The sequence below is a fragment of the Cyprinus carpio genome, chromosome A11 (assembly GCF_018340385.1).
Source record: "Cyprinus carpio isolate SPL01 chromosome A11, ASM1834038v1, whole genome shotgun sequence".
Taxonomy (NCBI): Eukaryota; Metazoa; Chordata; class Actinopteri; order Cypriniformes; family Cyprinidae; genus Cyprinus; species Cyprinus carpio.
In genome coordinates this window covers 4,819,742-4,837,388 of record NC_056582.1, presented here as the reverse complement: position 1 = coordinate 4,837,388, position 17,647 = coordinate 4,819,742, and the positions used below count along the sequence as shown (strand labels likewise).

The 17,647-nt window shown below is 37.2% G+C and overlaps 1 protein-coding gene across 1 annotated transcript in view; it reads right to left on the bottom strand.

The window, feature by feature from the left end:
- apc2 (APC regulator of WNT signaling pathway 2) overlaps positions 1-17,290 on the bottom strand; it is a 40,935-nt gene extending 23,645 nt beyond the window's left edge. Inside the window, exons 1-2 of the mRNA XM_042766004.1 lie at positions 17,181-17,290; positions 158-316 (exon numbers count right to left, since the gene is read on the bottom strand). Coding sequence (XP_042621938.1) covers positions 158-301 — 144 coding nt within the window. The 5' untranslated portion in view covers positions 302-316; positions 17,181-17,290. The remainder of the gene's footprint in view (positions 1-157; positions 317-17,180) is intronic.
- Positions 17,291-17,647: the final 357 nt, after the last annotated feature.

Sequence of the window (17,647 nt, the reverse complement as noted above, 5' to 3'; positions counted from 1 at the left end):
TTTAGAAGCAGCTTTAACAGGTTTAAGCAGAATCAAAGATCTAGTATCAGGCCTGACTCCAGCTCATGGACCATGATCATAACTGGGTGGCCCAGGCCTCCTTGTTGATCCAAGGCTGTCATTTTAATAATTTTGATACAATCTGAGCTTCACTCACCTTCATGTCAGAGGTTTCATTCTCGAGCTTGGACAGGTGGTGTGAGTTGTCCTGAAGCTCACGGCGCAGGTGAGAGTTCTCCTTACGGAGATCCTCCACCTGCCGCACCAGCTGGTCATAGGAGGCCGTTGGGTATGACATCATCACTCGATGGGATCCCTGAGTAGGTCAGAGGGCAGAGGTCAGTCAATGCAATCTAAATCACATCTCTAGGGTCATTATTAATTCACTGTATACAGTTGATATCATAACAGTCAACACTACATCCTTGGGGTTCCCACACCTTGGTTAACTTAAAATTCAAGGACCTTTCAAGGACTTTTCAGGTCCAATACCTTCAAATTCAAGGACTAAATCAGAGTGTTTACAGATCTTTTTAATACCACCTATCTGAAATTTAAGACCAAACCTCCGATGGAAATCACACATTATTTTACATACATATATTATATATATATATATATATATATATATATATATATATACACTCACCTAAAGGATTATTAGGAACACCTGTTCAATTTCTCATTAATGCAAATATCTAATCAACCAATCACATGGCAGTTGCTTCAATGCATTTAGGGGTGTGTTCCTGGTCAAGACAATCTCCTGAACTCCAAACTGAATGTCAGAATGGGAAAGAAAGGTGATTTAAGTAATTTTGAGTGTGGCATGGTTGTTGGGGCCAGACGGGCAGGTCTGAGTATTTCACAATCTGCTCAGCAACTGGGATTTTCACGCACAACCATTTCTAGGGTTTACAAAGAATGGTATGAACAGGGAAAAACATCCAGTATGCGTCGGTCCTGTGGGCGAAAATGCCTTGTTGATGCTAGAGGTCAGAGGATAATGGACCGACTGATTCAAGCTGATAGAAGAGCAACTTTGACTGAAATAACCACTCGTTACAACTGAGGTATGCAGCAAAGCATTTGTGAAGCCACAACACACATAACCTTGAGGCGGATGGGCTACAACAGCAGAAGACCCCACCGGGTACCACTCATCTCCACTACAAATAGGAAAAAGAGGCTACAATTTGCACGAGCTCACCAAAATTGTACAGTTGAAGACTGGAAAAATGTTGCCTGGTCTGATGAGTCTCGATTTCTGTTGAGACCTTCAGATGGTAGAGTCAGAATTTGGCGTAAACAGAATGAGAACATGGATCCATCATGCCTTGTTACCACTGTGCAGGCTGGTGGTGGTGGTGTAATGGTGTGGGGGATGTGTTTTCTTGGCACACTTTAGGCCCCTTAGTGCCAAGTGGGCATTGTTTAAATGCCACGGCCTACCTAAGCATTGTTTCTGACCATGTCCATCCCTTTATGACCACCATGTACCCCTCCTCTGATGGCTACTTCCAGCAGGATAATGTACCATGTCACAAAGCTCGAATCATTTCAAATTGTTTTCTTGAACATTACAATGAGTTCACTGTACTAAAATGGCCCCCACAGCCACCAGATCTCAACCCAATAGAACATCTTTGGGATGTGGTGAAACGGGAGCTTCGTGCCCTGGATGTGCATCCCACAAATCTCCATCAACTGCAAGAGGCTATCCTATCAATATGGGCCAACATTTCTAAAGAATGCTTTCAGCACCTTGTTGAATCAATGCCACGTAGAATTAAGGCAGTTCTGAAGGCGAAAGGGGGTCAAACACAGTATTAGTATGGTGTTCCTAATAATCCTTTAGGTGAGTGTATATTGCTGTCAAACATGCTTTATATTATTATGATATACAGCAAACTTGTCATATCAGCAAACAATATCCTATACAAAATATCCCCACAAAAGCACCGCATAACCAAGGGTGTGTCTCAATCAGCTCCCTAGCTCCCGAGCTCACGAATCAGTAGTGTGTGTACACGAATTCGGTCACTGGTAAGTTCCCTGACTCAGTGCACGTTGGGACAGCGATCACTCGAATTCCAGTGACATGATTACGTACAGCGTCAACGGACAACAAAGTAGAACGTCAACAAGCAGGACCAATCTATATCAATATTCAATATACTATAATCAATATTTATATTGAAATATACTAAAAAACTATTTGTCTTTTCAAAACTTCTATCGCGTGTCTTTATATTTTTCGAGTTGACTCGTGTGGTTTATGTTTCACGCTTCAGATGTGTGACGTTATTTCCGGTAAGGGAGCATAGTGAGCACCGATGCTCCCTAGTTTTTGCGGTGCATTGTGGGATTTTTCAGGGAGCAAACATTCCAGTGCACTGGAAGGATTTCGCGATTGAGATCAAGATTTCTGGTGGTGTAAATAATTTATTCTGAAGCAATACTCTGTATTGATCTGTTCTGTCGGCTTTTACATTTATCTGCATTTTTTTTATTAACCTCAGGATGTTATTTACTTTTATAAGGGCCAATTTTATTTATTTATTTTTTTTTTACATTTTTTCTTATTAAATGTATGCATCATATTTCATGTCAAATTCTTACAATTGATCAATAGATTCAATTTACACTATGTCTGTTATCAAACAAATTAATTTACATTGCACTTACAAGTGCATTAATGTGATGAGATTGTTTTAAATGCAATTTTGAATATACAAAATGGAAATATTTGGGGGGGGGGGTACATCCTTTAAAACACACTAAGCCCACCAGTAGGTGGCGGTAAGTCACTTAATGAGTGAGTGTAGTGACTCATTCATTCAACCTTTCACTGAATCATTAAGTCAAAAACACAGCTGCATGTTGCTTGGAGATTGTGTTATACTTCTGCTGTGATCTTTGTTTGGAACTATTTTAGTTGGTGAAACAGAACAAAACAGTCAATACTGTGTCTATGTAAGTAACCCAATGACATGACTACGTGACTACTTGTTTACTGAACTAAAATCAATGTAACATTTGCAATCGTGAGAATATTCAGCAATTAACTCCCTTGTCATGGTATGTTGCTTAACTATGTTATAAATAAATAAATAAAAATAAACTTACAATTTTGAAATTTTACCTCAGTAGTTTCTTCTGTGAGTTTCTTTGTGTTCCGTTCAGCTCTTTTGCCCATTTCATACACTCATTTGATTTGATTTCTCCATAAAAGTCTTACAAATAAACAGGCTGTGCAAGCCTAAATAGCGCGACCTTGATACCAGAAATACACTGACCATTATCAATTGCTGTTTACATTGAATGTAATAAAATCAGAAGAATCATTCTTGCATTTTAATACTTCACTGGTTATTTTTTGCCACTTAAGTTTTAAATAGGCTATTTGTTTAGTCGGGCAAGTAAAATTCTAGAGCCATTTTTCAGTAAACTTGCATTAACCCATTTTAAACTAACTAGGAGGCTGTCAGCTGGTTGGGGGGGGGGGGGGGGGGTGATCTGTCTGTAAAGTGATTTTAAACAGCTTTTGCAGAACTGGGACCGAAAATATTTAAGGCCCATCGAATCTGAATTTAAGACATTTTAAGCCTTTTGAAGAATATCGCAAAACTGGAATATCGCATAAAACATTTGTGAACAAGAATCGTTTCCGTCCAACAAGTCAAAGAGAACAAAACCGTTACTTCCAGATAAACTTGCACTATAAATCACTAAGAAAAGTAGGAGAATATAATCATTTATATATAATAAATTACTGGCACCTCAGAGCGAGCAGATGAAACAATGAATGCGGTCATTGCTTTCGGAGGTGGATGATGCTGTTTGGAAACGCATGGGAGGCAATTATACAGAAATACTTTGATGGCAGACTTTGCGCGTGCATTTCCAGATGACCATAACAACATTTCAGATGCTGTGGAATGAGATCAGTCCACTGGTTAGTCAGGTTTTGCCATCCCATACACGATGTTAATAATATATTAATTGCACAGTGTGAGATTCATTGGTAACAGAACTTTGTGAGATGAAAGAGTGACAGCTTTATAGTGGTTATTATGAGTGCTCTTTGCGAGCTTTCTAGGCAGTCAATTTAAAATACAGAACTTTTTTTCTTTGGCCACACACACACATTGCAAAGTTTCAGGAATGACATCAGCATATTTATGCAGGACTCGCTCTCGAAGTAGCAGTGTTTGACATGGTGATAACTATAGCAATAGATGGGACAAAATATAATGTGCATTAAGACTGGAGCACCCTCATTAATTTCCGAAGCACCCTCAGTGATTATTTCTGGAACCTGGTTGATACTCTCTTATTGCATAACTATATACAAAAACAACAAAATACAAATGCACTAAATAAAATAATTTAATAAATGCATATTTACAATTTAAGCACTTAACTAAAACAAGTATTAATAAAATAAATATCTAGAAAAGGAAGACTATATTCAGCTTGCTTCCATTTAGTGAGAAAAGCTTACTCTTCACCTGAATTAGAAAAAAATAAAAAAGCTCCTCTTCAGTTCTTCAGTGATGCGAGGACAACGTTTGAGCGTGTACACGTAATATCTGAGCGAGAGCAGAGACCATTCATAAAAGAGCAATGTATATTCAAAAGCACACATCCAGTTTTGTGTGAGTGAAGGAAATCTGCTTGCGAGTGGAGATTCGTGCTCGCGCACACATGGATCACGTAACATTATGCGCTCTCGACATTGTCATTAAGATCACGTTATATTAGAAATGCTTCAAATGAAGTATAAAGAGGAGAAGAAAGTGGCCTTAGGCAGCTGCCTATGCCAGGATCTGCCACTGCAGTTATAAATACTAAAATCAAGCCTATTGCAAGACATCTAGTGGGGTGGGGGGCACCTGGGGTGGCCAGCAGAATTTCAGGGGGGGCCAGTGCCACCCCTGGCCACCATGTAGACATGTCCCTGTCTCTGCCATATTCGCATCAACACTTTTTCGCACAAGTCAAAAATTCCTTTTTTTTCATCTCTCATTTTCATGCGATACTTCAAAGTGCGCATCAAAATAAGGTGATGGAAAGTAATCTGATGTAATGTTGTGTAAGATGCATTGTTACAGTTTTCATCTCTGGCAAGCCATTCTTTGTAATCTTCTTTGGTGAGCCAAATATCTTGAAACTTGCATTTTCCAGGCATCACGTTTCAGCAGTTTCAGCCTATTTTTGCATTCTTTAACAGTGTATGTGTGTGTGTGTGTGTGTGTGTGTGTGTGTGCGCGCGCTGCGTGTGTGTGCGTGTGTGTGAAACGTTGAGGTACCATTGTAGTAGTTTCGTGCACGTGTGAACGTCATGGCAACGTACAACACAAAGTATCTCACACTTAAAACACTTAACATAATGTGTAAATGCATGTAACTAACGTAAATCAAGCAAGCTATTATGCATAGGCCACAAATTGTTGGCTAAATAAATGATTAGTGGATCGGCAATAATATGATTTTTTTTGCACAAAATAAATTCAAGCACTTCCAAGGACCTGTATCTATGTACTGTATGCTTATTTTCAAAAACTTTCCAGGGCCTTGAATTTTTTATTTTTTTTCAGATTCACAAAACTTTCAAGGATTTCAAGGACCCGTGGGAACCCCGATAACCATATTGAAAAAACGTTTTAGTCAAGGTGGTCAAGGTGTTTTAAAACTTAAGATGGTCAATAGTTTTTGGAAAATGATTACTGGTTTTGCTGGTACAAAGTAAAAATAACAGAAACAGTCCCACATGTTGTCATAATTTTAATGTTTTTGTCAAAGACCTTTTTTAAAGTGCAAAGTATTTAAAGTATATTAACTATACAACATACCCTATATCTGTCTATTATCTGATTGGTTAGTTTATATTTTAAATCTATCAGTTTGACATTCTGTTCTTTAAAAAACCTTAATACCTTCAGTTTGAACTGAAAAATTGCTATTTTTCAATTCTTTCCCTTACAGTTCAACACACTGATCAGGCATAACATTATTACCACCTTCCTAATATTGTGTTAGTCCTTTTACTGCCAAAACAGCCCTGACCCGTTGAGGCACGGACTCCACTAGACCCCTGAAGTTGTGCTGTGGTATCTGGCATCAAGATGTTAGCAGCAGATCCTTTAAGTCCTGTAAGTTGTGAGGTGGGGCCTCCATGGATCGGATTTATTTGTTCAGCACATCCCACAGATGCTCGATTGGATTGAGATATGGGGAATATGGAGGCCATGTCAACACCTCAAACACATTGTTGATGTTCCTCAAACCATTCCTGAACCATTTTTGCTTTGTGGCAGGGTGCATTATCCTGCTAAAAGAGGCCACAGCCACCAAGGAATACAGTTTCCATGAAAGGCTGTACATGGTCTTCATCAATGCTTAGGTAGGTGGTACGTGTCAAAGTAACATCCACACCGGTTTGCCTTCTTCCCATAGTGCATCCTGGTTTCATGTGTTCCCCAGGTAAGTGACACACACACCCGGCCATCCACGTGATGTAAAAGAAAACATGATTCATCAGACCAGGCCACCTTCTTCCATTGCTCCGTGGTCCAGTTCTGATGCTCACGTGCACACTGTTGGTGCTTTCGGCGGTGGACACGGGTCAGCATGGGCACCCTAACTAGATTGTAGCTATGCAGCCCCATACACAACAAACTGTGATGCACTGTGTATTCTGACACGTTTCCATCAGAACCAGCATTAACTTCTTGAGCAATCTGAGCTACAGTAGCTCGTCTGTTTGATCGGACCACACAGGCCAGCCTTTGCTCCCCACGTGTTTCAGTGAGCCTTGGCCACCCATGACCCTGCCGCTGGTATAAAAATAGTTTCGCAGCTGAAAAGCTACATGACATTTCTCAGTAGCAAGGTTAATGAAGCAGATCAACTTAAAGATTTGCTATTAGTAGACGCTGCGCCTGAACACTGTTGAGAGACGCACAGACACACGTATTCACACGCACTTAATCACTCCCTCTCTTTCACTCTCTCTCTCTAATAACCGCATTAGACTGCATTAATAACTGCATTAGCATGCATATTAATGGCTCAAGCCTCTGTTATTAGCTCTAAAATTATGTTTTGGAATTTGCAAAGGAAGGTTTGGGATGAGGTGCGTAAAAAATGAACACACAAAATTTCAGGACGGAAACATGTCAAATGTCTTGAAACAAATCCTCTGATTCTGAACAACTGATGTGTGACAGTGACTCCAGGCCGGTAAAATTATTAGAGAAATAATGCACTCCCAAAGTGGTTATGTGGCCACATCGCCGTGCCCATTAATGGAATGGTCTTTCTCAGTTCTCAGACAAATTAAGAACTACATTTGATGTTTATTGACTGAATGCAAGTGTTTATTGCGAAAACACTGTAACCATTTGCACTGATTAAGAAATATTTTTGTTTGCTTGGGTGGTAATTTTAAGCCTATTATATTAATAGGGAAGGGGGGCCCAAAAATTTGTTTTGCCTATGTCACGAAAAGAGGTAAATCCGGCCCTGAATATCAAAACTAATTTTAAAGTAGTAAAAAGTAAAAAAAAATCTAAAGCAACACTGTCCGACAGCGATAAGTTACAGAGTTTATCATAAGGTACAGTAAGATAAATGTTGTGCCACATGCTTTTAACCAGGAAATTACGTATATGTCAAATGAAACATGAATTGTTCAACAGCTGTAACAGGGGGCAATTGTAACACACTCAATTCCTCCAATCAGAACCAAGCTAGAGTGATGACACTTAATCTGGAAATGCTCAGTAGGATTCTCTCTCTGCCTGTGGAAAAGAAGCATGATTGTTTCAACCTAGGATCAATTTTTCAATAAAATACTGATTTTGAGGTATGAAAGTTACTTTTTGGATGTACAGTATTTTAATTCTAAAGTTTAGATGACTGCGAATTTAAACTTACATACATTTTATCTCTAGTTAATTGATAAAAAATTAACATGATCAACCTATGCTAATATAGGTGTGGCTAGCTAGCATACAACATTTTGTCATGGCTGCAACATGGCTGTTGTAAATTGCCCCTGAGCCACATGGCCCAGTAAAAAAGACCTTGTCTGTGTAAAACATTTAAAAGTTAATAGTGTTATACACATTAAACAATGTGTTGCTTTTAAATCTTATTAAAAACACAATGAATATTATCTCCACATGATCTCATTGAGTTGTTCTGTTAATATGTCTATCTTGTACAATTTCATTAAAGGGGTCGTATGATGTAATTCCAAGTTTTCCTTTCTCTTTGGAGTGTTACAAGCTGTTTGTGTATAGATAAGATCCCTAAAGTTGCAAAGAATAAAGTCTCGAACCCAAAGAGATATTCTTTATAAAAGTAAAGACTCATCCACGCTCTCCTAAAACGCCTCGTTTAAACACGCCCCACATGTCTACGTCACTATGTGGGAAGATTTGCATAATGCCGCCCAAATGTTTACACAAGAAAAAAGAAGTAACTTTAATTCTTGCTGTAGTATTGCTTGCTGTAACATTTCCGACTTATTTATAGTGTTACAATTGCCCCCAAACACTCTTAGCAATTGCCACCAAAGGGGCAATTGTATAACACTCTGACTTCTTGCATTTAATTCAATATTATAGTCTTGTCCTTATAAGTGGAAATATATTAATTGTATTAATAATTAGTGCACCTATATTTGTGTCTTGTATCAAAACATGACTAATGTATTTCAAGTAGTCTGTGGGTTATGAAGGAAAATGTAAAAAATGTTACAATTGCCCCTACTACACAGCAAATCTCAACTGCTTGATTGCTTATATTGTTTTAAAATGTAAACTATATTATCATAAAGCTTTAATCTGCTGAATACAGCTAAGGCATGAAGATATTAAGAATGTTAACATTTAAGATTTTCTGCAAAACTGCTTTGAAAAGACGTGTACTCTGAAAAGCATTATACAGAGTTGATTAGACTTGAATTTCAACAAATATATATATATATAAATGTATACCAAGAATATAAAAATATAAAAATGCAAAGCCACGTCTGGAATACACAATGAAAGCAAAGTCTGCTTTTAAGCTTGTTGGATGATCAAGTTCCAAAAAATCATCACCAAGCCATCTGTCTGTTTAAGCAGAGCCTCTCTGCGCTTGATATGACAGGTTTGCATTATTCACGGCTGTGTTAATTCTCTCTGTGACTGGTGCCAGCAGCTCTTCCAACCTTTTTCACCATCCCCCCACTATAGTCCAGATCAGGAAGACATTAAACATTTCTCTGCCACTTGCCTTTTCGACTATCCCTTGTTTTCTGTCTGTTTTTCTATGCTACTGTCCCTCCAGTACTAACAGACATTCACATACCCTAATCACTTCCTAAGCACTCCTTTTTTATTAATTGTGGCCATGTTTGTAGTTGAAATTTACAGTATGGAGGAAGAAAACATATGTCTGTATTTGCGCCTGTGAAATGCTGTCTTCAAACAGAGCTGGGGGATGGAGAGGCTTCAACCACATGTATCTTTACAGTGGAGTCTACAGCACCAGTGTCATAAAATAAACCTGCTGATAATACCACTATAGAGGACAATTAAGCACAGCACAACCTAACACTGCCCATCACATCTTAAAGCACCCAAAAATAGTCGAACACATCTTAACACAGTCTAAACCACAGTCACACACACCTTAACACAACCTAACACAGCCCAGCACACTATATAACATATAGCCCAAAACATACATTAAAACAGTCCAACACATCTTAACCCTAATAGACCCGAACATATCCTAAAACTTCTCAACACAACCTTAAAATAACACAGCAAAGCTTATCACAAATAACCGTTTAATCTAACAATTATTAGAGCAGTTAGTTGACTAATCGTCTATTATTTCACCAGTAGGCTGCTTTCTCTGCTGTTTTCTCACCGCTGTCGTTGTTGTGTGTTTATTTCGTTATTGAGAGGAAAGCGCATGTTTACGCAGTTTACATATTCATCTTAATGCATCTATTAGCAGCTTGGGTGGCATGGAGATGTTTGCTAACAGTAAAGCGCTGCTTGCGTTTATAAATCTTTTTACCCATAAACAAATAAAGAAAAAACCTTGAGGTGTGTACTGTATATCAGTGGCATTATGACAGCATTTCTTGTTCGTTCTATTAAATCGGCTTCGTTTGCGATTCGTTTTTTTTATTGTTGACATAAACATATATACACAACCACCTGTAAGTTTTACAGTATAAAATTGTAATTTACAAACAAGAAAATTGCAGTTTAAACCAGTAAATCCAACAACGTACACTGCTACTAAACTCTATTTTGTACCTTTAACATATACACATATATATATATATATATATATATATATATATATATATATATATATATATATATATATATATATATAATTTGATTTGCCCTTTTTGATTTGCATTTTTGTACAATATTTTACAGTTAAAATTGCTCATTTTTTTTTACCAGTGTGCCTGCTGTATCATTTTTGAAATGCAATTTTATAAGGTCTAAAGATTTTCCCCATGATCAGAACATTTTCTTTACATTAACATTTTCTGGAATAAAGTAACATATGGTTTACTTGATTATCCATACATCATTTTTGGAAGTATAAACTAAATAGCTTTAATCATAAAACTAAACACTGTTATATGATACATTACAAACTATTAGCATTTCATCGTATTGTTTGGCCATCTAAATATCAGCAACCTTACCAAATTGGATATTTTAGTTCAGTTTGGGCCTCTGCACTAAACTAACTAAACTGTTATTTCTTCTTCAAGTATGAGCTCCATATCTCTCATTCTATATTCCATACTTTGTAAGGCATACTTTTTAATATATATATATATATATATATATATATATATATATATATATATTGTTTAAAGGTTCAATAAATTGTTTCATTTGAGGATTTTTTTTTTTATTATTCTTATTCTTACTGTTATTTCATATGTCAGGCTTTACAGGGTTAACATACAGTACAATACCCTAAAACATCCCAACACAAACTAATACCCCTAACATAACCTAACAAATATACATTTCTAGCCCAAAGCAGCTGAAAAAAAAAAAACATCTCTACAATCTCAAAACAACATGATTTAACGCAGTGCAACACATATTAATTCTCTCTAAAGAGCACCCAAAAGCTGGGTGTTTTCAAAAGAGCGCCTGGCATGACACATAATGGCCTAATTAGAGAGTCAGACTTGTAACCCAAAGGGCACAGGCTCGATTCTCAGTACCAGCAGGGATTGTAGGTGGGGGAGTGAATGTAAAGAGCAGGTGAGACCCTTGAGCAAGGCACAGAACACAACTAAGTGTATGTGTGTGTTCACTACTCACTACTGTATGTGTGCACTTGGATTGGTAAATGCAGAGCACAAATTCCAAGTATGGGACACCAGACTTGGCTACATGTCATGTGTAACGTCACTAAAAATTGAATGCTACCCAACACAGCTTAACACACCCTAACACAGGCCAGTACGCTGTAACATTACATAACATAGCCCAGCATATCTCAGTGCAACCCTGTGTAAGCTTAATATAACACAATATTATAAGCATGTTTGGGCTTGTTGTCAAAGTAAATAAGAGGAGTCACAGATTCTGTTTTTGAGCTTATTTTCAGAATACAGTCACAAATTCGGACTGGCTAGTGCTCAGTCTCCACAGCACAAGGAAGTCTCAATGACTACTAATAGCATACCCCCACATACTGTTAGAGCTGCATTCAACATAATATGTAAATGTGCACAGAGAGAAAGATTTATTCAGTGACCCAGATGGCAGTTGTTTGTGACAAATACAATATTGAATTATTATTGTCCATGCTATTTTTAACAAAAGCATGGGTACAGCCATTTTTAACTTGAATGTGTCAGTTGTTTCCAATTATTTTAGCTGTTCAAAAACACTGGTTGATATTGCAAACTGGTATTTGTTAAAATATTATTTTAATTTATTACTGTAACCATAAACACACTGGTTTGTAGTGTTAATGGTTTAATAGTTTTACTGCACTTTAAATATATATGCTTATACACATGTATGTATAATGTACATTTATGATACAGGAAATAGGATAATGATGCAAACACCTATTGCCTGACACCCACACACACCCAGACACAATACAGCCTAACACAATGTAACACACCTCAACAAAGCCCAACACAGCACAGTTTAACAAAACATAACACATCTTAGCTCAGAACACAACACTACAGTAAATATTGCTGAGGTATCATTTCTAATACATTTATCCATTCAAATAAAAATTTTGGTTAGATAATATTCTCCGTGGAGATGCCAGCACAGATACAAAATACCAAGGCATTCACTGCAATCACGACAATCCTCTCTAATTGTCTAAATTAAGTCTCTGTAATTCTGCTCTAATAGCCCTCCATTAGTCAAATAAAGATTTACTCACAAACAGACGAACAGTTTCCAGTCTCAGCCCGTGTTAAACTACTTTACCAGAGCCAGCCAGACCCCTGGACATTCAATCAGACCTCTCTGGAAGACAGTGTGCCTTTATATGCTCGGGTGGACAGGCTGGATTATGTAAAGATAATGCACAACCCCAAAATCAATCAGTTAAAATTCAGACTCACAGATCAATGAATAAAACCAGTTTGCCAGGAATACAATGTTCAGTGCAGCGGCTGATTTTAGATCATGAGGACACCATGAAAAGATTATCTGAAATTTCAGCAGGGTTTGTACAGCATGAACTATTCTGGACAGCACAGGAGACCCTAAATTGAAAGCTGGTGTGTCAGATATAAAAAGAGAGGGGGAGAGAGCTGAAGGATGGAGAGATGTTTGATGATGAAGCATGTGTGAACGTCCACAGGGATTTAAGCAAAGCCGGTTCATCTTTTTCATCTGGCTAGTCTTGTTCCAGATCTAATAGTCTGAATGCATGACCAATTGGGCACCATGCAGACACTTTAGATGTTTCTGCATTTTAATTGACTCCTGGAGGTGTCTCAACAACCATTAAATTAATGAAGTCAGAAGAGGAAATGCCAATTCCTCTCTCTCACTCTCTCTCTCTTTTAAATCTTTTGTGCTTTTGTGCTCTGCTGTATGTGCTGCAGTGGATGCTGGGTAATCTACTCTAAGATCTATCCCTTGAGGAAAATAACTGGAAGAGTGTTAGTGAGCTGCCAATGCGGGGCAGCAGTTCTTGATGGTTGCCATGGTAACACCCGATCCCTGCTCACTTCAGCAGGGAATGCTCTAAAAATCTCAGCATCTGCTTTTGCACTGTGACAAGACATACCCAAACGTACAGTCTGTCTTACTGTATGCACTGATCCTCAGATCTACAGCTGTACAGCACACCGCCCCTGTTCTACATGACACATAGAGGACAGATCCACACAAGCTCAGGGCAATAAAACAGTCTAATGGTGCAGCTTTGGTTTAGTGTACAAGGAGACCCAGGTTCGATTCTAGAGACCAAGATTATGTTTCAAATAAATGCTGTGTAGACTGCTTTCTACTTATTAAATAACCCTGAAAAACATGTAACCACAAAAATATGAAGCAGTTTTCAGCATTAACAATAAGAATCATTATTAATAATTCTCAATAACTGATAATTACTGAGCATCAAATCAACATATTAGAATGATTTCTGAAGGAGCATGTGACACAATCAGCTTTGCATCAAAGGAATAAATAAGAAATCAGTTATTTTAAATTTTAATAGGATATTTCACAGTATTATTGTTTTACTGTATTTTTATTATCAAATAAATTCAGACTTTGTAAGCATTTGCAACTTCAGATATATAAAAATAAACCGAGCACAATGACATTATCATTATGTTTTCATTTTTATTTTGTGAGTCAACACAACCACTATTTGCAAACTGATTACATAATCTTTTCTACCCTGAATATGTTCTGATTCTTGATGCAGGCTGCGCAGTCTCTACTTAAAGATATCAGAAATGATCTCAGAACAACTAAAACTAGACATTAGTCAGGATCAAGCAAGCTTTTACACTATATTTAATTAGGAAATAGTCTTTCTGAAATCAGAGAATTGCAAAAATAAAGACCTTTCTGTAATGAATAAGTGATTCAGTCATAATAATTATTGTTTTGACATAAAATGATACATACTGGTAAAAATAAATAAATAAATAAAAAAAATAGCCTGAATGCACTGTAAGTCGCTTTGGATAAAAGCATCTGCTGAATGCATAAATGTAAATGTATATTATAAGACAGACCAGAGAAAAACTAATTAGATAAAACAGATTTAATATTATTTATTGAACACCCTAATAGCAGTCTGATTCATTTATTCCATTTAAGAAAGTAAAAAATATTGTAACCAGACATGCGTTAAGCAGAGAACCACAAGCAGCGGGAATTTGAACAAAGAAGATGGAGGATGCTTACCCTCCTCCCCCCTCCCTGACCACATCTCACAACAACCATTCACTCCTAGACCGTCTGGTTACCAAGGAAACAGCACCTGCAAAGGAAGGCACCATGCCTGAGAATCCCTTATGGGAGCCAGCAGGTCATGTGTTTGTTAAGAGACTATGTTAACCCGACTGTAGCTCGGCTAGCGCTGTATTGTGGATGGTTTGTATAAAATGGTGGCTACAAATTCAGGCAATTCACTCATTAGCCAAGAGAATATTCATTGAGAATATGGTTTTGGATCGTTCCAAACGTAACAACCATTTTTCAACCAGTCAACTGAATTGTGTGTGCTATAATTAAAAAAATTAATGAAAGCCTTTCTTTTAAAGCTGATCCTGCGTGAGTGCTGTACAGTAGTCTCAGTGCCAAAGAGCCATCAATCAACATTATAAAGCCACTGAATTATTCAGTGTAATATTAATGACTCATCACAATGAATTCTAGTGGTCAGCATCATTTTTCAGGACAGTAGAGAGGTGCTGCAAGGAATACGCAACCATACATTTTTCCAACCTTTCTTAAATGTAAAAAAAACCCCAACAACAATACTGCAGTAACCTTCATCATATGCTCCGTATCATCAGTTCCAACATCCCTAAAGACTGGAAAATTAAACCGGAGCTCTGAAAATGTGCAAGTACAGATCAATACTGTGTTTTGATCAGGCTTGAGTACGACAAAAAAGTACCACTGACAAGTTTCAGAGTTCTCACATGTCTTTTAACAGAAATATATCATATCTCAAGGGACATATCAATCTATGCTGACCACAACATAACTAAACCATCATGAAAATCAGCAAGGACGTTATACACATCACGTACATTAACACAATCTCAAATGATAATTCATAACTGTTCCATGTTTTCGTATGATCTGCCTACTCTGCAGTGACAGTCCGGTTTAGGGGTGGATCTTCATGTTTATTATTTCTAAAAATCATACGTTTTTGTATGAATCACATCATATGAATTCATACAAAATAGCCACATATAAGAAAACATTTTACGCATCAACAGCCCACAGACCATCTATTTAAACATAAATAACACACACACACACACACACACAAGTATAAATAAATAAAATATGCTTTAAAAAAAAACTATATATATATATATATATATATATATATATATATATCTCAAACTCTTATAGTTTGTTCATTAAGCACAACTATCTTGTGTCTGAATAGGCAGCAAGATTTTACCAGGAATAACATCACACAATGGCTGTCACATTCTATAATGCTCACATAACATTATGCATTATGCAGTAAGCAGTTCATGTTTTTATTTCTTTGGAGACTAACACATCACATCCGTGTCCAGGGGTTTCACAGTCACTTAGCTGCGCAGGGGTGGTCCAGACATGGGTGTGTGTGGACAGTGACTCCCTGGGCCCTGAAACATCTAGAATTAATGCTGGTTGAAGTCACCCTTTGCGATTATTAACCACAGATAGAAGGTGTGGCCTCAGTTCAGCCCCATTCAGCTTAATGGTAAAAGTCTATTTGGATCATGTATTGCTGGGCATTTTTTTTCCCCTAAGACAAACAATCTGTCTTAGAATTTCACATATTATTACAGATCAATCTGAAATTCTTGGCCACTTTTCAGCAACCAGCTAAGAAATATTTCGAAATAATGATGGTGTCCATATATAACATGATATATACTACATAAATACGTTTCCTAAATAGCTGTGCTCATGTTTTACCTCTCAAAACTCAAATGAATATTTCATGTCCATGAATTTATTCCAGCAGTGTAATGTACAGTCAGCTGGTCATTATAAAATAAACTCAAATAGGGTGATACAATATCAGATCAGGCTGTCAGTACACTACACTGCTTATTACATGCCAATTACCAAATGACAGACGTAAAATACTATAATTCTTAAAATAAAATCCAGATGTATTTAATGCGTACATTATTGCTATTTCTTTATCAGTAAATTGGGTATTTTAGGCAATAGTTTTATGTCATGAATCTATCTATCTATCTATCTATCTATGTAATAAAACAATGATTTTTCTAATAGTTTTCCATAACTTTGATGGTCATTGAGACACACCTAATTTTGGTTTTGGGTGAACCCGGTTTCTAAAAAGACTATTCACAATAATGTAGGCTACTGACAAATCTAACAACATGTAATCAGTCATCTCGAATAATCGTCACATTTTCTTTGTGCTCGCAGAAAATTCACAGTAATGGTGGCCGAAACACATTTGCAGAAGATTCCATTATTTTGCTTCTATGGGCGTCGAATGGCTTCAAATGACTGCTGGGAGGCTTTAATGATAAACTGAATAAGAAAATGACCCTCACCCTCGGGTTTCTGAATAGTGACCTTGGTAGTGATATTTTAGCGACGATATCAGACAAAGGAAAATCTTTGGTTTGTATGTCCCTAAAACAACATATTTATTTGCCTCATGCATTTTAATTCAATCTTATTTGGACTCGTTAACGCGTGAGATTCGTGGGAACGCTTCTGGTGAACGCTCCTCTCTGGCGCCCTCATAAATATTCTCATCAGGACCTCAGCACGTCTCACGGACACACAGCGTATATAGCCGTTAGATTTACCGCATAAATCCCCGCAAACATGCATATGTTGTGATACACCTGCCATCCGTGGTTTATCATGTAGACTAATAGATTGAATGGGTTTAAATCTTACCTCATGTTCAGCAGCGTTGGTGGTGTTTTCTGGGCGTGGAGGCGCTGCTGTCTTTCTGTGTGGTTATGATGCCCTCCCTGCATTCAGTGATGTCACGCCTCTCTCTCTCTCTCCCTCCCTCACACACACAGACGCTTTTCTCCTTCTCCTTTTTTCATTTTTCAAAAATATGCATTTGCCTAACATGCAAACGTAGCTCTGTCGAGAAATGCGGTTGCAATATTATTAATAATTGATAAAATATGCAACATTGTCTTGTATTTTTGTTAAAAATAACAAATAACCTAACAGTAGTGTTTATTTTTAGAATTATTTAAAATGCACATATTATATATAGCTTATTGTATACAAACTGCTGTGTAAACAGGTGAACACAGTAAAACCACTTCAAAAGTCAAAAGTCAGCTGTATGTAATGAAGGTGCAATATGAATGAAATGTAAGACTGCGTGGTCCAAAAAAAAAAAA